General features: G+C 44.7%; 1 protein-coding gene across 1 annotated transcript; it reads right to left on the bottom strand.

The window, feature by feature from the left end:
- Positions 1-8,652: 8,652 nt before the first annotated feature.
- LOC307079102 (uncharacterized protein) lies at positions 8,653-14,145 on the bottom strand (the record flags this gene model as incomplete). The annotated part of the gene is made up of 7 exons (XM_079741194.1): positions 8,653-8,711; positions 9,143-9,186; positions 9,432-9,499; positions 9,724-9,774; positions 9,939-9,974; positions 10,076-10,217; positions 14,140-14,145. The coding sequence occupies 7 exons, from the start codon at positions 14,143-14,145 to the stop codon at positions 8,666-8,668; spliced, it is 393 nt and encodes a 130-aa protein (XP_079597320.1). The 3' UTR covers positions 8,653-8,665.
- Between the last annotated feature and the right edge of the window lie 7,864 nt (positions 14,146-22,009).

Here is a 22,009-nt window from a genome sequence, read left to right as displayed (position 1 = left end):
GAGGGCAAACAAGATGTCCTTCAATATCTACGCTTCCAGGCGATTGCAACGGTGCCACACATGAACACATTCAAACATGTTTAATGGTAGTAATTAGCTGTCGAAATTGGAGGCCTTAATCAATAATGACCAGCTATTGATTTGCTTCCCGATAAAAGTTTGTGACAAATGACATGTTATTTAGCATCTACACATTGAGCTGAGTCCAATGACACAAAGCATGACACTCCACGGCCCTACACGGCCCCCTACACTACATGGCCCCTGTATTTTACATGGTACACCTATGGTCTAGGGCATGATCTCTGTGTGGCACAAGGTCGAGCTTGATCTCATTGGACTCAGCTGCTAATGTAGATGCTAAATAACATGTAATTTGTCAGAAAACTCCATCGGGTAGCAAATCTATAGCTGGTTATTATCTATAAAGGCCTCCAAAATCGACAGCTAATTACTACCCTGAAACATAGTCAAATATGGTCATGCATGGCACCGTTGCAATCGCCTCGAAACGTAGATGACAAATGACACCTTGTTTGCCCCGTTACGGGAAGATATTTTCATGGTATATCTTTCTATTTCCTAACCAAGCTCCATTGCCGTCTTTAACCAACGTGGTTTGCCGAGAGTCACGTGACGTTGACGCAGGCCCATTGAAAAGAAAAGGCCCAAAAAACGTAGGCATGTCAGATGTTTAAAGCCGTTATTGTAATTAATTAATTTAATATTAAAATATAGGCTATTATATGTATACAATTATTACGTCGTGTAATATTCTATCTATAAGTAGACCATAACTTTTATTCAATTATCGTTATAACATGATCTGTATCTGACCATTGAACATCTTTAACCAAGTTCAGGTATAACCAGACCATATAACAAATATTTATAACATATAAACTAGGCTATACGTATAGCATATCATACATTTGGTTACAGGCCAAATTCGGTATAAATGTTACCCTCTGCTGGCCCACAACTAGATCGTCGCGTCCCTAGCAACCTGACGTCTTTGAAACATGCTAGGGAGACCATAAAACTAACTATCGAACAAAAGATCAGACACATTCACTGACTGAAGATTATGCAAGTAAAAAGTATATTTCTCGCTAGAAATGTTATTAGAAACACGTTTAATGGTCAATCTGTCCTAAAATATTGGATATATATATATATATATATATATATATATATATATATATATATATATATATATATGCCTAATGCCTTCAGGGCGGCGCTACTGTTCAATCAGGACAAGAACAATGAGGTACTCCCACTCTTTTATCCCTGCAACCATCAGGTTACTAAATGATGACAAAAGTAAGGAGTAGGTGGAGAGCACACCAGTGTTGCTGGGTGTTTCCGGGGGCAGGGTGGTTGTTACTGACGGGCTGAAATGAATTGTGAGTTAAATGTGTGTGTTGGACTGCCTTTGATATATGTTTTTGTCTACCTCCTATTGCTATTTATTGTATTTATTAAGTAATCTATTATGTGAGACTGGAAACTGTGAACGAAATTGCCCATTTTGGGATAAATAAAGTTTTCTAATCTAATCTAATATATATATATATATATATACGTAACCATTTCCCCCAAATGCTGGGAGAACGTATCGACCCCTATTGGTGCTATTCCTCCATTCATTTAGATGGGCGGAAGAAACGTGTATCTCTTCACGCTTTGGTCAGGCATAGCGTGACACTGAACACTCCTTGCGAGGTGGACCAATGTATCTATTTCACGCCTTGGCGTGATACCGGGTTGAACAGACTGTTCTGTGTTTATGTGTGGAAAAATAACATCATTACACGGTTCCATAAAATAACATAATCAGCAAAGACAATGGTTTTATTTCCATGCTTTAAACGGCATTCGGGCTGCTAGTTTCAGCGTCCATAGCAACCATCATAGGCTTAGCCACCATGTTTTTCTGTCGAGACAAAATACGTTTTCAGACAAACGTAATTGAGAATGCCGAATAGTTCTCTGGGAACGTAATTTTCATGAGACAGGGTTGTCCTTTAGGGCTTCGGCCTCCTAATTGATCATTGATCAAAACTCTGCCCAATCCTCACCTTCTCTGACGCAGAGAAACTCGTCCACGCCTTAATCCCCTCCAGGCTTGATTACTGTAACAGCCTTCTCATCGGTACACCCTATAACACCTATGGTCCTTAGATTATTATTTATTTTATTGTGTTATTGCCCTTTGTGTTTTGTTGTAGCACTTTGAGATTATTTTTATGAAAAGTGATTTACAAATAAAATGTATTATTATTATTATTGTAGTAGGCTATATTTGAATGCCCTTTCACATATATGAAACCACCACCACACCATGGTTGGTTTGACGTAGCAGCTAACTTAATCATCCAAGAGAATCTGGTGTTTTGGTGTTGAATAAAGATCTATCAGCACAATATTTTAATAATCTGTTGTGACTAAATTGACATTCAGTAGGCCCTGCTTGCACTTGTATGTTTAAAATCAATATTTTCTATACAATATAGCCATTTGCAATTATACCTGGATGCATATCTTAAATACATTGAATGGATTAAATACTCAATTAATTGCTGCTACTACTCTATTAGCTAGAGACCCTTCAGCCCACAACTTTTGAGTTACTTTAACTTTACCCACCATGTACTGCCTACAGACTGGAATTCATATTTATATTAACTGTTGTGTCCATACATATATATATATATATATATATATATATATATATATATATATATATATATATGTGTGTGTGTGTCATTAAGCTCTTAGTGACCACATTTGAATGGCAGGGCAATCATGTATCAGGAGTAGCACCACATTCTAGAAAGACTGAAAATATGTAAAATATGAGGGCAGAGGGACTTCCGGTTTGACGAGCCAGGCGATGGCAGCTTAGAGAACGTGCTCCCGACAATTGAAGTCAAAGTAACCCACTTCAACCCGAATATTGAAAGAAAAATAGTTTATAATTTGATTTAAGTTAGTGGGTCTTGAGAATGCCTAAAGGGAAAAATAAAAAGTCAATGCAGGCGGAGATACTCGACGGCGACGGAGCTAGCCAAACTTCCTCGCCTAGCAGCGTAATGGAGGACGATGATGGCACGCATACACGCCTCGAAGTGGATCGAAGAGAGACCGGAGATCTTGGCCTCATACTCAAAGAGCTGAGAGAGTTCAGAAAAGACAACAATCAGCAGCTGAAAGAAATTCGGGAAGAAATTAACAAAACCAATACTAGGATCGAAGAAGCGGAGAGACGGATTGTTGCGACTGAAACACGGTTACAAGTGGCGGAGGATACCGTGCAGGAGCTGCTACACCTTCAGATACACCTGGACGCTAAGCTGACTGATTTAGAGAGCCGCTCCAGAAGAGAAAACATCAGAATCCACGGCGTTAAAGAGGGAGCGGAGGAAAATTCCCCTTCGATGGCGGTGTATGTGGAGCGCTTGCTGCGGGAGGGACTGGAGCTGCCGGCTGAACTTGAACTACGAGTGGAAAGAGCTCACCGCTCCTTGATGCCGAAGCCGCCCGGGGAAGCCCCGCCGAGGTCCATCGTTGTAAAGATGGCGAGCTACAGGATGAAAGACGAGCTGCTGAGAACGGCCTGGCAAAAGCGAGGATTTCAACACCTCGGAAAAAGAGTCAATCTGGATCACGACTACGCGCCTGATGTATTGAAAAAGCGAAGGGAATATGCCGAAGCGAAAGCGGTACTGAAGGAGAAGAAAATCCGATTCCAGACGCCGTTTCCCGCCAGGTTCAGGGTCTTCTACCAGGAGGGAGTTGTGATGTACGGCTCGGCGGAGGAGGCGACGGAGGATATGGCGAAGAGGGGGCTCCCGGTGTCGGCAATTAAACACCCGAACTCGCTTTTGGAGCGGATCCAGCGGTTCACGTGGCGCACCGTTAAGAGACCAGGGAATCGGGACAGAGCTGGCAAGGCTTTGGACTTTAGGGAAAAGCTACAGGCTTTTAGACGCCAGGACTCGGGTGACTAAGTTAACTGAAAACTGAGAGTCTACTCAGAATATATCGGGTGAGTCTGGTGAATCGATATTCTCTTTCTTCTTTTTCTCCGAGGACTCCCAGCAGAGGGAGGAATTAGGACTGTTAACACGTCCTGCTTATTAAAGACGCATTGTACGGGCTAAACAACTACGATTATAACGTAAACGTCGGGGGGATTTTTCTTTATGTTGCCGGAACAGAGACACCATGCATGAAGGCCCTCTCCCACCTGATAGGGGGGAGGCTTTACCTCAGAGCCCTCTTACCATCAGGGCTTCATCAGGGTCAATATTAAGACCCCACAGTTGGAAGTCTTATTTTCTGTCTTTATTGTTCTTATTGTGTTCTGTGTGTTGTGGCGGTTTTTGCTGCCGTTTTTCGCTGCTGTTCTTTGCAGCCTGTGGGGTATAACCTGTGATTCTTTTTGTCACATATGGACACTTATGGTGGTGTGCTTTCGGTTTATTTCATTTATCTTTTTTACCCTTATTGTACATTGAATGCAATCAGTTAAAATAGCAACTTATAATGTGAATGGCCTTGTCAATCCCATTAAGAGGAGTAAGATTTTAACTAAACTAAAAAGAGAGAGAGTTGAGGTGGCGTTTTTACAGGAAACACATCTTTCGGATACAGAACATGCTAAATTAAAACGCTTGGGCTTCAAGCATCAGTACTCATCATCATATAAGGCTGGGCATAGAAGGGGGGTGGTGATATTGATTTCCAATAATACTAGTTTCGAACCCATTTTTGAGAAAAAGGATACAGAGGGAAGATTTATTTTCGTGAGGGGAAATTTGGGGGGCTCATTGGTCACTCTATTAAACATTTACGCTCCTCCTAACTCTGACTGGAAGTTTTTTAAACTGATATTTGATTTGATAACAGCGGAGACACATGGGGTTCTAATCTGCGGGGGGGATCTCAACATTAGACTAAATCCCAAACTGGACTCCTCGAATACACATACAGCCCAGCCCAAATTGATAAACAAAAAAATCAATATGGCTTTGAAAGAAATCGGGTTGATTGATATCTGGAGAGAATTGAATCCTTCAAAGAGAGACTACACTTTTTTTTCAAATCCACACTTGGCATATTCAAGGATTGATTATTTTCTTACTTTTGCTAAGGATCTATCCAGGGTTGGTGGCTGCGACGTGGGGAGAATGGACCTTTCAGACCATAGCCCCATTTATTTAAAATTTAATCTTGAACAGTATCGGAGGGACACCTTATGGAGATTGAACACTTGTGTACTGAATCAGATGAAGGAACAAATCAAGAAGGATATTGCTGAATACTTGGAACAGAACGATAATGGTGAAGTTTCCCCTCCAATATTATGGGATGCATGTAAAGCTGTGCTTCGGGGGAAAATAATTGGCTACAGCGCTCACATAAAGAGAGTAAGGCAGAAAGAGTTAGTTCAGTTGGAGGCGGAATTAAAACAATTAGAACAAAATCATAAAGATACAAATGATCAGAAAATTAGAGAGCTACTTAGGAAGAAAAAGAACGAAATAGATGAGATCTATACAAAAAATATACAAAAAAAGTTAATTTTTACAAAACAGAAATATTATGAAGGGGGCGGAAAAGCCAGTAAATTATTAGCTTATAGGCTGAAAAAACAACAAGCCGAGAATTCAATTCATAAAATAAAAAATCCTATCACTAATTCTATGCATTACAAATTAAAAGAAATACAAGATTGTTTTGAAAAATATTATAAAAAACTATACTCCCAACCTCAAATTGATGGAGAGAAGATGGAAGATTTCTTTCAGAAGATTAATCTGCCTAAATTGAATGGTGAACAAAGTAGGAACCTTGCAGCTAAAATAACAGAGAAAGAAATTTGTTCAGCCATATCACACCTTAAACCAAATAAGGCTCCAGGTCCGGACGGGTTCCCTTCCGAATGGTACAGAGCCATGGAGGGTTCTTTGCTCCCTGTGTTGCAGTCCACCTTTAACTGGGTTCTTAAAGAGAACAGTATACCCCCCTCTTGGAGGGAGGCAGTTATATCCCTGATTCCGAAGGAGGGGAAAGATAAGTCTGAATGTGGTAATTATAGACCAGTAAGCGTGTTAAACCAGGATTATAAAATTTTTACCCATATACTAACCAAACGAATAGAGGGATTATTACCACAAATTATTAGCCTTGACCAGACAGGTTTTATTCGTGAAAGACAAACTCAAGATAGTATCAGAACGACACTACATGTAATTAACCGTATAACAGAATATAATTTAGAAGCAGTATTAGTGGGGCTAGATGCAGAAAAAGCTTTTGATTGTGTAAATTGGTCTTTTTTGTATAGAGTTCTGGACAAATTTGGATTTCATAGCACCTTTATTAAAACAATACGAGCTCTCTATGATGGCCCAAGGGCGAGAATTAAAATAAATGGGGCTGTCTCTAGCCCCTTTTCATTAGAACGAGGAACAAGACAGGGCTGCCCAATTAGCCCCCTCCTGTTTGCAATCTTTATCGAGCCCCTGAGCCAGTGGATCAGTCAGGACGACAATATTAAAGGAATCGATATGAATGGGGGAGAACAAATTATTTCGTTATACGCTGATGATGTATTGGTGTATTTAACCAGCCCTGAGCAATCTTTGGCACGGTTATTTGAACTCTTGGAACAATATGGATCCTTCTCTGGATATAAGCTGAATGTTCCAAAAACACAAATTCTGTGTTTCAAATACAACCCCTCTGTAAATGTGAAAAATAAGTACAATTTGAAATGGGACTCGGTTTCAATTAGATACTTGGGGGTAAACATTCCAATAGATTTGACAAAATTGTTCTCACTTAACTACCTCCCCCTGAACAAAAAGATTAGGGAAGACATAAGGAGATGGGACCTTATACCCTTTCTTAATTTCGGATCACGCGTGGAATCAGTCAAAATGGTTATTTTGCCGAGATTGCTCTATCTCTTTCAGTCCCTTCCACTGGATATATCGGACCAACAATTTCAGGAGTGGGACAAGCATATTTCGAGGTTCATTTGGCAGGGACGAAGGCCAAGAATTAGATACCAGACTTTACAATTGGCAAAAAACAAGGGCGGGGTTGCTCTCCCATGCTTAAAAGATTACTATACTGCTGCTCAATTGCGGCCATTAATATGTTGGTGCAACCCGGAATACTGCGCTAGGTGGAAGGAGATTGAAAGTGTTATATCGGATGAATTTCCAATCCAGGCTGCAATTGGGGATAAGCGCTTATTGAATAATTTAAAGGAATTGGGAAACCCATGGATATGTTTGTCACTAAAGATGTGGAACAAGGTAATAGCGCAAAATAACCTGAAGGATGCGGTTAAGGTCTTGAGATGGTGCGCATTTGATCCAGATTTTTTGCCTAAAAATTGGGACGCAAGATTTAAGAGACGGGGGTCGCAAGGTTTAACAGCGTATTGCACATTTTTGCATAAGGGGACCATGAATAGTTTTCAAAATCTGAAGGGGCAGTTTGGCTTGGATAAGGACGATTTTTACAGATTCCTTCAGGTCCGGCATTATATTGACCAGATACAGAAGGGGTGTACACAAGTAGGCTGGGATAATATTCTGTTGAAAGTGTTTATAGACGCTTATTCCACTGGCTCTAACCAAAAACTTATCTCAAGATTTTACAAGGGGTTACAACAAACAAAATGTAGTTCACTGTATGTAAAACAAAAATGGGAACATGAAGGAAACCTTGTTCTAAAGGACGAAGATTGGGAGAACCTATGTGAGATACAGTGGAAAACTTCCAGCTCAACTGTATGGCGAGAGTTTTGCTGGAAAAACCTAATAAGGTTCTTCATCACTCCAGCTCAAAAGAGGCACTACACAAATTCTTCAGCATGCTGGCGACAGTGTGGGTGCCTCGTAGCAAATCATTTCCACATATTTTGGTCCTGTGCATCATTGATTCCATTTTGGCGGGAGGTTTATAAAGTTATGCAAAGCATTTTTCAGACAGACGTTCAATTTAAATTTGAGTCTTTATATTTGGGTGCCTTAACATCAGAAAATGTTTCTTCAAATGTCAAATATTTATTTCGGATCCTAAGTGCTGCTAATAGAAAAGCTATTACTAGAAGGTGGTTAAAACCAGGAAAACCTACTGTGGAGGAATGGATTGACATTATCTATGATATTTTTAAGATGGAAAGGATTACTTTTGCTTTGAGACTGCAACAGGGAACTTTTTTGAAAAGATTGGAAAGATGGATAACTTATATCACACCAATACGACCATCATTTGTCTAAAATAGAGTGTTGTATCCTTTTTGTTTTTTATTATTTTCCCTCGGTAGAGGGCTTTTTGAGTCACTGAGGTTTACCCCAAATTGTTTGTTTATTTAGTTCTTGTTCTTATTTTACTATGTTTAAAAAAAAATAAAAAAAAAATGCTTATGTGGAAATAATACAGTATGTATGAGGTCCTAATGGGTCCCTGTTCACTTTTATGCTGTTTACTGATCCTGTGATAATTCTATGTGGACTATTTACATATTTGGACGGTTTAGTGAGAAGTATATATGTATTGTTTCTGACTGTAATGTATGGACCTGGAAAATCTTAATAAAAAAAAAATATATATATATTTGAAGAGGGCAGGGGGACTAATTCAAATCTTTTGGCTGCCAGGACCTGGCCCACTCCTTCCCACTGAAAAGAGAACAAATAATATATCAATGAACCGTTTTGTGATGATTGGTCGAACTCCACTTACATAACACACAGTATATACCTACTTTATATTGATTCTCATCTATAAAGGCAATTACAAATCAAGCCCAATCTTTGCACATTTTTGTTCTTGAGCAATACCACACTTTCAAGTCATTTTCTAATAATTCAAGATCTAATAATGTAATAGTGTATGACACATAAGAAAGGGAATGATGAAACCACTTGATAGGAAATCTGGTTGGCAAGTGTGTTTGGTGGAAGAACTACTGTTAAACGTTAAAATAGCAGCAGCTATTTTGCACCAAGATGGTGCAAAATAATATGGTATAATATAGAATACTCGGAAAAGCAATGAAGTGGTTTAAAAAAACCAAGTGAAACAGAAAGAAACCAAATTAAATACATACCAAACTGGGCAAGGCTGCCAATCAACAAGGACTTCTTTAATGCCCTATCAAGGAAAGGAACCATAAATTCATTAGTAAGATAATAAATTCAGTGTTAGCCTATGAGTTTGATAGACAAAATGCATTGACGGTACTATTCCAAAATATTTATGCAAATTACTTGTATACATGAGTAAATTACATTTACAGTATGCACTTAATATGCATGCTCATGATCAATCAGCGAGAATGTCATTCCTACAGTTAATCACGCATGTGTTTTTGCTGGGTCTTTATGGGTCTGTCAAACCTTTCTCATCCTCTCCTTCCCGTAACTCCTTATTTCGAAGGAGTCACGACCAATATGGTAGGGGCAATCTGAAAATATAAAAAACATGTTTTTCACAACAAAACCATCTATGCTTATCCACTGGCAAATATAAAATACCGCAAATATCAAATCAATAACAGTAATTATTAATACTGTATTAATGCTGTAATCGCTGCTATGAATACACAGGAGAATAATTTACAATTCCATAATTATAAATTGTGTAAAGGGTTTGTCAGTGCTCTGATCGTTACAAACTATTTCATCTTACTCTTCGGTAAAGTCTTGTTCCTTTTTTCAAGCCCCTTCTGGCTGTGATGCTCTGTAGGAAAGAAATGTTGAGGTATTCAAACAAAGACTCAAATGGTCATAACCAACATTCTTATTACAGTCCTTTTTCCAAAATAACTACAATAAATGTAATGCTATGGTGAAAAGAATAGTAGTCAATTAGCAATTCGATCTGTACAGACATTCTGAACATACCTTTTCTCCTCCGCTTCCTCTGCACAGTAGAGACCGCTGTTGGAATGGAAAATAAAATATTACTCATTCAGGCAATGATGTTTATTTGTATGACACTTAGTACCTTCTCATGCATGCTTTAATTGAAAAATCCATACCTGGTCCTTCCGTGTCCGGGTGGGCCACCTCCTCTACCTGCAGGGCCCCCTCCTCCACCTGCAGGGCCCCCTCCTCCACCTGCAGGGCCCCCTCCTCCACCTGCAGGGCCACCTCCTCCACCTGCAGGGCCCCCTCCTCCACCTGCAGGGCCCCCTCCTCCACCTGCAGGGCCACCTCCTCCACCTGCAGGGCCACCTCCTCCACCTGCAGGGCCACCTCCTCCACCTCCTCCACCTGCAGGGCCACCTCCTCTAACTGCAGGGCCACCTCCTCCCCCTCCTCCACCTGCAGGGCCACCTCCTCCAACTGCAGGGCCACCTCCTCCCCCTCCTCCACCTGCAGGGCCACCTCCTCCCCCTCCTCCACCTGCACGGCCCTGTCCTCCACCTCTCCCATGTCCATGTCCATCTAAGATGACATAAGATAACACTCACTCAAAGTCCAACAGTGGAACTTCAACAGTGCAAGTGTAAATTCAGTTTTAAAAAATATGAAATTAAGACCATACAGATCTATACACATCTATACACATAAATAACCATAAACAAACATGAAAAGAGGTTAGCACTTATACAGCTGACTTAGTATATTGTAATTTGTAGCATAATATATTGGAGTATATATGCAGTATATAACAATATATAGGATTAGCCTCTTTAATTGTCATAGATATTCCTGTATGTCTTCACCTGAGTGGTCCCCCTGCCCTCTTCTGGCCCCTCTGCAGTCCCACTTGCAAAAGGGGTCCATCCTGTGCAAGTTTGAAAAGTGTTGCAAAGGGTTATTAAATTGCAAATGGCAACCAAAAAAATTGTAGCAATAGTTCCATGATAAAAATGAATGTGGTGGACAAATAACAAGATGCAGTTAGTATTTTGGTAAACAAAGCAGAGGGTGTGTGGAATTTATAAAAATAAAGAATCATACTTTGACAAATGTACTCATGGATGGAGCCCATTTTTTTGAGGGACTCCTCCGCAAATGTGGCCAAGGTGCAACGAGGTGTGAACACCTTGACCACATGGCTCTTTTTAGTGGCTTTTCCAAGCAGCAGGACAGGTTTATATCCTGCTGCTTGAAGCTTTTCGAGCTGTAAGGAAATCACAGCATGTTAATGTTTTGCCTGTAGTAATCAAAAAAGACCTACTATTCAAAGCAATAGTGATTCAGACAGTTAAAGGTAGAACATAATTAATCTGAATTGTTTACATACCAGGAGGAACATTTCCTGCTTGACAACAGCCATGTTGTGGTTCTTCTTGCGGGAAGACGCCCACTCTTCCCGCTTAGCCTCAAATTTTCTCAAGGCAATTTTGAGGCGTTCCTTTACAGGCTGGACCATTTTGCAGTGGCTGCAAACCTTTTTAGCGCAAGGCAGAATGGTTTTGCAGGAGGGGCATGTTTTACATGTGCTGCCTGGCATATTGAAAGATTACCTAATTTACAAAGACACAGACAAACCGAATAGACAGATAGACAAAACAGATTAGATACACAGATAGTAGATAGATAAGAAAGATTATAGATATAAAATATTAGCATTGGCAGAGAGATAGTTAAGATGTATGACGCTTATTTGAAGCTGCAGGGAGAAAAAAGTAAATCACTAAAAACAAACTATTTTTTACAAACAGCCGACTACATTGTGTAAATTACCTTCTAACATGATGCTGTGTATGGTACTTATCTAAGCCTTTCTCATTGTTCAATTTCAATTACTAACGAACTAGCTAGCCTACCCGAGGGACAGGTGGCGACGTAGGCCTACATTAGCCTATGAAGCAACGCTTTTGTTATCTGTTATTAGCTGTTAATACCTGTTAATATTCTTTGACAACGGCAATATAATTATTTGCACTATCAACTCCATAATCTTAGTATTTCAAGCATTCAACCGTTTTTAAATAGCAGTCAATCATAGTTGAACTTACGTCACACAAACCAGCACCGCAAATTTTCGGTCACTCCAGAGTTGACGTCTTTCTTTCAACCCGGTGTCACGCGATTGCGTGCTCCTGCGCACGACCGTGTGCGTGTGTGTGTGTGTGCGCGCGCGCGTGTGCGTGCGTGCGTGCGTGTGTGCGTGCGTGTGTGTGTGTGTGTGTCTGTGCGTGTGCGTGCGTGTGTGTGTGTGTATAACACGCTATTTTATGTTGAAATGCGACGTAATCCAGTGTTCACGAAAAGTACACTGTCAACGTATGCTTTTGGCGACTGGGTTGGCTCTCAGATATACGTGTTTCTAACAAGATGATATCATTAAAAGTTACATAAAGTAACAGTTTAATAACACAAACGCAGGAAGCACGTGAGCTGCTAGTTTAGCGAAAGCAACCTGACGTCGTTGAAACATGCGAGCGAGCCGATCAAATCCTAATAACTATAAAACTAAAGATCAGACACAATCACTGACTAAAGATTATGCAAGTAAAAAGTATATTTCTCGCTAGAAATGTTATTAGAAACACGTTTAACGGTGAATCGGTCCTAAAATATTGCATTTCCCATTCAGATAATAAAGATTAATAAAGATCATACACATTCACTGACTGAAGATTATGTAAGGAAAATGTACATTTCTCGCTAGAAAAGTCATTAGAAACGCGTTTAATGGTGTATCTGTCCTAAAATATTGCATTTCCCATTCAGATAATAAAGATTAATAAAGATCATACACATTCACTGACTGAAGATTATGTAAGGAAAATGTACATTTCTCGCTAGAAATGTCATTAGAAACGCGTTTAATGGTGTATCTGTCCTAAAATATTGCATTTCCCATTCAGATAATAAAGATTAATATAAGCTACGCCGTGTTCCGGAGCCGCGGGGGATTCTGGGAATTGGGGTTCTCAGTTGACAAATGGGGCTTTTGTTAACTTGTTTTGTTGTTAGGATACAAACGTGTCTCCCCCCCTCAACAAACGTGTCCCCCCCCCCCCCCCCCCTTCAACTAACGTGTGTCCCCCCCCCTACAATCGTGTGTCGTCGTCCCCCTCAACAAACGTGTCTCCCCCCCCCCCCCCCTCCCCGGTCAACAACAGTCTCCCCCCCCCCCTAAACAATCGTGTCCCAAACCCCGAAACCCGCCTCCACAGCGGCACACGTGGATACTGTAGGTATAACACGCTATTTTTTACGTGTAAATGCTACGTATCCAGTGTTCATGGAAACGTGCACCGTCAACGTTTTTTCTTGGCGACTGGGTTGCTGGGTTGGTGACACACAAACCAGCACCGCAAACTTTCTCTCCCGCTTGAGATGACGTGTTTCTTTATAGTGTAACGACCTCGCCGGTGACATAATCATGTCGAGTCATTAGTTGAAGGTAGTTTTAATGGACCACAAACCAGGTCACTGAAACCCGTAACATTGTAACAACATTGAAACCAACAGCTGAAAACCGGACCCAAACAAACCCCGGTTACCCCGGCAACACGGTCTCACTCGCGTGCAGGCCCCCACCCTCCTCTTCTTCCAAGGCCCTCCCCCAGCTGACCTAATGATTCGCCCCACACGCTGTTTGACAAGAATAACATTACAATACATGCACATAGAACAACTGGCATAACAGACAACGAAATATAATGTAACACATAACACACAAACTATTTAACTGTCCTAGGGTCGCTACAATAGATTCATGGGTCTGATTCGCCGATTTCCCATGCTGATATCCCGAAAGATTCTCGGGCATCTTCGACAATTTGGCTATAGATTGTCTCATTACACGCTAAATAATATAATTATAGCCTAATTATATATATAGGTTTTGGCATAAACATAACTAGGGTGCACTGTACTATCTGCGCACACCCTTTCTGAAGCCTCTCTCTCGCTCTCTCTCTCTCTCTCTGTCCCTCCCGCTCTCTCTTTCTCTCTTTCTCGTAGCGTTTTGTGGAGAACGTTAATTGTCTTAGAACACTCCCATTCAGAATGCATTGGTTTACATTTCGTTTTGTGTAACACGCAAAAAGTCGGACTATCGTGCTCGGGAACACGCTTCAATAGATTAACGTTCGTGCGCAGGAGCACGCAATGGCGTGATACCGGGTTGGTATACCTTCATAACAGTGGTTTCAGCGCAGGAAGCAGTGTACAGACTTACTGGAATGCACTTGAAAGAATGCTCACGCAAAGTAATATTTGCACCATCAGGCAATCACCCTTTGAGAATGAGTTTACCATTGACTGTATTGCAACAAAGGGCCAACATTGATTCCCCTAACCAACCTAGCATGTGGATGACAAGTTTTGTAGACTTAGGCTCCAATTCATGTGTCTAGCTACTTTTTGCTCAGAATATTGCATAATGTGTCAAACAGAGTCGGCAGTATACATGTGGTAACAGCAACGAGTATCATTCAAGTTGACAATGACATGGGTTTCACCAGGAGAAGCACACGCAAAAAAAAACAGCAATTATAAAATATGCTTGTTTGTCGCCAACAAAAGATCCGGAAAGTAATACCAGAGCCAATTCCAACTGTTTTTGCCGTATTATGCAGAATCTGACTTGAAACCACAGACCTCGAATTATACAAGGGCTTTTACAATCTTGGCATGGTGTGCAATGTTACCAATGACGTGAACACAGTGAGGGAAATTGTAGAAAAGAACAGGTCTCTGTATGAAAAAGAAGCGGATCAACACTTGGTTGATAAGCAGGGTCAATTGGATGATGCATGGGTGAAAAACGTTGCCCTGCCCTGCCCTGCTCTGAAACGTTTATAATGTTTACAATTGAATAAAAAAGCAGAGCTTGTGAATGAAGCAACCAAAAGCGGTAACACTGAAGTAAGGAGGATAACCATTTCTAAAGCAGAGGTGTGGGAAAAATGTTGATTGTTAAACGACAAACAAGCTGAATTATTTTACAATGTGAGACAATGGGCTCTGTGAAAATTCTTGGGAGAAACAACCAAGTGTGGTGACCCACAACGACAATAATAAGACATTCACCAAGGGACTGTACCTTTAAGGAAAAGGGTTTTGGGGTAACAGTTCCGGTTTACGACAGTTCGGGTTTACGAGTGTTCCGGTTTACGGCAGTTACGTTTTGGACTCATGCTGGAGTAACTTGTATTAATGAAGTGGAGAGTAAAGCCGACTCGACCCATCTCCGTCTCTTGTCTAGTCATTTACCGCACTCCACAATTGGTGACCCCTGACGCGAGTTCGATACAGCTGGATTATGTTGCACATCGACGGTGATAACAACACGCCCGCTGTGGCGCCGGCCGCCGCTGGCGGCGCGGCTAACGACGCGGCTAGCGTCGGCGCTATCTATGCTGCCACCGTCAAGTTACCAGACTTTTGGCAGCACAACCCACGGTCGTGGTTCCAACACATCGAAGCCCAGTTCCAGCTGAGAGGAATAACACAGGACGTGACAAAGTATTTCCATGTGGTAGCAGCCTTAGATGCCTCGACGACGGCCAGGTCTATGGCGCGGTTGGAGGCTCCTCCAGCGTTCGGCAAGTACGAGGCACTCAAGACGTTCCTCGTGGACCTTTTTGAACTGTCTGAGCTGGAGAAGGCGGACCGCCTGCTTTCCCTGAACGGTCTAGGTGACGGCAAGCCGTCCGAGCTAATGGAGAGGATGCTGGCCATGCTGGGCTCGGCGGATCCCTCCTTCCTTTTCGCCCACATCTTCCTGCGGCAGCTTCCAGCACCCGTGCGCACCGCACTGGCCAGCTCCCCCCTCTTTGCCTCCAAGGACTACCGGGCGGTGGCTTTGGAGGCCGACAGGATTTTCCTCGCCAACAGGCAGAAGTTTGTCCATGCGCTGCTGCCCCCCCAGCACACGTCGGCTCCGCTTCCGCCCCCGGGGTACGACCCGGACACCGCAGCCGCTGTGACAGCCCGCCAACAGCGTGACGACGGGTGTTGTTACTACCATGCCAGGTTTGGGGCCAAGGCCAAGCAGTGTCGCCCGCCTTGCAGTTTTGGGGCCCCAGGAAAAGCCCGGGCCAATGCTCATTTACAGCTGTGAGCGCTGGTCGGGACTGCAAGCTGTTGTTCGTAACTGACGCCTGGTCCGGCCGGCGGCTGCTGGTCGATTCTGGGGCTCAGCGCAGCATCCTGCCGGCGACGCCTGTGGACACTATGGCTGGCGGCCATGGCCCCCCGATGGACGCCGCCAACGGCACACCCATTCATACCTATGGCACGAGGTATGTGGAGGTGTGTTTCGGCGGCCGGCGTTTCGGCTGGGATTTCGTCATGGCTGCCATGTCTACGCCACTCCTGGGGGCGGATTTCCTCTGCGCCGACAGGCTGCTGGTGGATGTTACAAACTGCCGCCTGATCGACGCCCTCTCTTCTGCTTCGTACCCCTGCACGCTGGGGGGGGTGGGGGGGCTTTGTCTTGCGAACACGTTCGCCGCCGGGGTCCTGGATCAACGCCTGCTGGCTGAGTTTCCTGACATCACCACGCCCACGTTTTCATCGGCTGTGGCTAAGCATGGCGTGGAGCACTACATCACCACGGTTGGCCCCCCGGTCTATGCACGGGCCCGGCGCCTCGACTCTGCCAAGCTCGCGATCGCCAGGGAGGAGTTCGCCACAATGGAGCGCCTCGGCATCGTACGCCGTTCCAACAGTCCGTGGGCCTCCCCCCTTCACATGGTGACCAAGGCTGATGGCGGTTGGCGGCCCTGTGGTGATTTCCGTTGCCTGAACAACGCAACCACCCCGGACTGGTACCTGGTACTGCACATTCAGTACTTCTCCGCACACCTGGCTGGCGCCGCCATCTTTTCGAAGGTGGACCTGGTGCGCGGTTACCATCAGGTGCCTGTCCGCCCGCAGGATGTCCCCAAGACGGCGGTCATCACGCCCTTTGGACTTTTTGAATTTCTGAGGATGCCTTTCGGCCTCAAGGGCGCAGCACAGACGTTTCAGCGCCTCATGGACTCTGTGCTGCGGGACATGCCGTTCCTGTTCGTCTACTTGGACGACATTCTCGTTGCCAGTGCGTCTGCAGACGACCACCTGACGCATCTATGGCAGCTGTTCGGTCGGCTCAGTGAGCATGGTCTCATTGTCAACCCGGCCAAGTGCGAGTTTGGCCGGTCATCCATCACTTTCCTCGGCCACCACGTCATCCCGCAGGGGGCGGTTCCCCTCCCGGCCAAGGTGGACGCCATCGCCAGTTTCCCACACCCGCGCACTGTGAAGTTCCTGCAGGACTTCCTGGGCATGGTGAACTTCTACAATCGTTTCCTCCCCCATGCGGCAAAGCTGATGCGACCCTTGTACAACGCCTTGTGGGGCAGGAGGCCGGCAGACGTGTTGGATTGGTCCACAGAGATGACGGCTGCCTTCAATGCTGCCAAGACCGCGTTGGCCAACGCTGCTCTGCTGGCGCACCCGTCTCCAACCGCCCCTGTTGCTCTTACTACGGACGCCCCGATTACGCCGTAAGAGCTGTGTGTGAGCTGTGTGTGAGCCTTTTTCAGCAGGAGGCTCCGTGACAACGAGAGGAAATACAGCGCCTTCGACAGGGAGCTCCTGGCTCTTTTACTCGCCACCCGTCATTTCCGTTTCCTGTTGGAGGGCCGTCGGTTCATGGCTTTCGTTGACCACAAGCCGCTGACGTTCGCCATGGCTAAGTCTTCGGAGCCATGGTCTGGTCGACAGCAGCGTCAGCTCTCTGCCATCTCTGAGTACACCACTGACATTCAGCATGTGGCCGGCAAGGACAATTTTGTAGCCTTTGACACAATCCACGGCCTTTCCCACCCGGGGTTGAAGGCCTCTGCCAAGCTGGTGGGGGCCAAGTTCGTCTGGCCGGGCCTGCGGAAGGACGTCAGGGCCTGGGCCGCTGTCTGTGTGGCGTGCCAGCGTGCAAAGGTGACTCGTCATACCGAAGCCCACTTGGCTCTCTTCAAAGTGCCGAAGAGGTTTTTCGACCATGTGAATGTGGACCTGGTGGGGCCGCTTTCACCCTCCCGTGGTTACACCTACCTCCTCACCATGGTGGACAGGACCACCAGGTGGCCAGAAGTGGTTCCCCTGTCCTCCACTAAAGCAGCTGAGGTGGCCCGGGTGTTCGTTATGGCTTGGGTGGCCTGTTTCGGCACACCGTCCGACCTTTCCTCGGACCGGGGGCCGCAGTTCACGTCAGAGCTTTGGACTGCGGTCGCCGGGGTCCTGGGGGTGAAGGTCCACCGTACCACAGCCTATAACCCACAGAGCAACGGGCTTTGCGAGCGGTTTCATCGGGACATGAAGGCCGCGCTCAGGGCCAGCCTTACGGGCAGCGACTGGGCTGACCGCCTCCCATGGGTTATGCTGGGCCTTCACTCCACCCCCAAGGACGATCTTCAGGCCTCGTCGGCAGAGCTGGTGTACGGCCAGCCCCTGCGCGTCCCTGGGGAGTTTCTTCCGGACGCCACGGCCCCGTGGTCGGCTGCCTCCCATCGTGCTGTGTCCCGGGACATTGCGGACGCTTTCGTTCCCATTCCAACGTCTCACCATGGTCTCCCCCGGTCCTACGTTCCCAGGGATTTACCGTCAGCCAAGTATGTTTTCGTCCCCCACGACGGCCACCGTACCCCGCTGCGGCCCCCCTACGATGGCCCCTTCCGTGTCTTGGAGGGTGGGCCTAAGAACTTTGTTGTGGATATGGGGGGCATGCCTGAGCGGGTGGCTATAGACCGGCTCAAGCCTGCTCATGTGGATGTTGGCGAACCGCTCCAGCTGGCTCAGCCCCCGCGGCGGGGGCGCCCGCCTGCGGCACCCTCGACACCTGGCCCTGCGGCGGCCTCGGCACCTGCTCCTGCCTTTTGCCCTTCTCCTGTTAGGTGCAGCCGTTCAGGCCGCCTGGTCCGCCCCCCTAGGCGTTGATTTTTCTGGGGGCTGTTATATGCTGCTATGTTCTGTTTAACACTAGTGGGTGTCCGATGTTCTCTGTAGGTTCCCTGTTGGTTTGCGTGAATTCTGGGGGGGTCTGTGTGGTGACCCACAACGACAATAATAAGACATTCACCAAGGGACTGTACCTTTAAGGAAAAGGGTTTTGGGGTAACAGTTTCGGTTTACGACAGTTCGGGTTTACGAGTGTTCCGGTTTACGGCAGTTACGTTTTGGACTCATGCTGGAGTAACTTGTTTGATTTGAAGTGGAGAGTAAAGCCGACTCGACCCATCTCCGTCTCTTGTCTAGTCATTTACCGCAATCCACACAAGCAATTTAAAGTAACTATCACTGGCGGTGCAGGGACTGGAAAAAGCCATTTAATTAAAGCGATTATGAACATTATGAAACGTCATGCATTTTGTCTCAAGCCTGTGCCAATCCTGATATTACTGTAATTTTGACAGCACCGATTTTGACAGCACTGCGTATAACATTGGGGCTACCACCATCCACAATATGTTTTGCATTGGCACATATATTAGATTACCCTATCAACCACTTGGTGAAGAGAATATAAATTCTTTGCATGCTAAATTGTCAAACTTGCAACTGGTTATTATTGATGAAATGTCAATGGTATTTCACAAACTGATGGCATATATCCATGGCAGAATACAGCAAGTAAAACAATGCGGGCATCATTCATTGTTTGGCAAAGTCAGCATCATTGCAGTCTGAGACTTCTACCAATTACGACCTGTGAGAGGTTAAGCGCTATACATTGATGTACCGGGAATTCATTTGTGGAATGATCACTTTCAAAAAGCAGAGTTAACCGAGGTGGTAAGACAAAAAGATTCAACTTTTGCACAGATGTTAAATCGCATACGTGTTCATGCAAAAAACACCCCTATGCTTGATGAAGATGTTAATATGCTTAAACAACGTGAAACAGGTGAAGAAATGCTCGCTGTACATATCTTTGCAACAAATGATCAGGTAAACGATTTCAATTCTTGCATGCTAACTTCAAAGTGTCCCGATGCTAGCATCATAGAAGCACAAGACTTTCAGCGTAATTCAAAAACGGGGAGACTTGAACTAAAGATTGGTCATCATGGTAAAGAATTTCGGACTTGTCTCAAATCGACCTTGTCTTTGGGCAAAGGAGCCAGAGTGATGCTAACGAAAAACATTGATGTCTCTGATGGGTTTGAAATGGTGTTGTTTGTATAGTTGTTGATATCTTGTACAAGTCTAACCAGTCTATTCCCTCTGCAATCCATGTTAAATTTGACGACGACAAACCTGGACAAACACAAAGTGCTAAGAATCGCATTACCTTGTCTCAAATAACAATTATTCATCCCCAGGAAGATAAAGTAACAAACGATGGTGGTATGAGACGGCAATATCCATTATAGCTGGCATGGGCATGTACCTTTCAAAAAATGCAAGGTCTAAACTGTGGAAAACGCTGTGGTATGTTAAAAAATGATATTTGCACCAGGTCAAGCTTATGTTGCTTTAAATCGTGTCACTTCTGTTGCGTTCTTCTTCAAGGAAAGTAGTCTAATCAGGATCGCTTTGAACTCACTTTATTTACTTAAGTATTTCGGTATGGTAACTACGAAGCAGAAGGAGGGGAATTGTATTACGCACGTGCGGAGCGACAAACAGCAATCCTCTCTACCTATCTCTCTCTATGGCTTGCCGGATGTTTCTCAAATTCCTCGGGCTTCAATTCTTGCTTTTATACTGAGTATGCGTGGCCTATAAAACGCACCGGTTTCGCTATTCTCACCTTTCTAAAGGTGCTGCCCTCTATGGCTGAAATAGTTATTGCAGCTTATGTGTCCTGCCCCTTGTGGCTATGTATAGTAATTACAGCTTATGTGTTCTACCCCCTGTGGCTATGTATAGTAATTACAGCTTATGTGTTTAAAATACGTAACACTTCTCTCACTGGACTGGTAATCCCAGACATTAAAGAATCTGTACTGTATTCCAATGCCCACATTCATGAAGTGTGACGCCAATAAGCACATAAGCTGCAATATCCACACATAGCCACAAGGGAGCAGCACCAAACACATAAGCTGTAATAATTGCACATAGCCACAAGGGGAGCAGGACCAAACATATAAGCTGTAATAACTGCACAAAGCCACCAGATGGCAGCATCATCACACATGATGAAAACGGAAGAGGGCTCTCAAAACCATAGCCAATCAGAGCACGTACTACGTCATATAGGCCACACCTACTCTGTATCTAAACAGAGCAAGACCCAGATGTGTAACCGGCCTCATTCAAGCAGCCTCCATTATGTGACGACGGAGAAGTAGGACACAGGGTTGATCTCCACACGAGCACTTTTATTTTCTCATTGACCCACCTGTGTCACACAGAAACAGTAGGGGGCGCAACCGCCGTCAGATTCACTTGTGGAAACCAATTATCCGGTTGACATCAGACAACCGGACATTGCGTCAACCGGCGTTACAGACACAGCGCGAACTTCTAAGACTTTTCAAAATAAAAACACAAACACCACAACGGGTAATACAGTAAAACTAAACCAATAAATGAATTGGGGCGGAATCTATAACACAACATACAACACTTGTTACATTCACCCCTCCTAGATTCCGCCAAAATCACATCACACCACAGCAGACTCACGGACACCCGCACCCACCCGGCAAGGACATACGGCGGAACCACTGGTCCCACCCTCAAGCCCGAGGCCGCCTACACCAGTAGACCAGGGGAAGACCATAGCCAGTCACTACCCCACCTGTGAAATAATGTGCTGCCTGTTACACCACACAAAATGTCCCACCCTGCCTAGGTGCTGTATCCCATGCCAAGCCCACTGCCCCCCCCACTGAGAGTGGATCACACCAACATCAAAAAGGAGAGAAAAAAAAAATGCTATGGTATCGCGCAACAATAACCTGCCCCATTGATTCTATCAGTCGGTGAACTGGTTTTCTAACCCTCCCCCTACGGGAACTAGCGACATCCTGCAACGTTGTGCAAATATCACAACCGTCACCCCCAAA

The sequence above is a fragment of the Pollachius pollachius genome (genome assembly GCF_949987615.1).
Source record: "Pollachius pollachius genome assembly, chromosome: 8".
Classification (NCBI taxonomy): domain Eukaryota; kingdom Metazoa; phylum Chordata; class Actinopteri; order Gadiformes; family Gadidae; genus Pollachius; species Pollachius pollachius.
The sequence above is the reverse complement of the archived record's forward strand: the minus strand, read 5'-3'. Positions and strand labels throughout refer to the sequence as shown.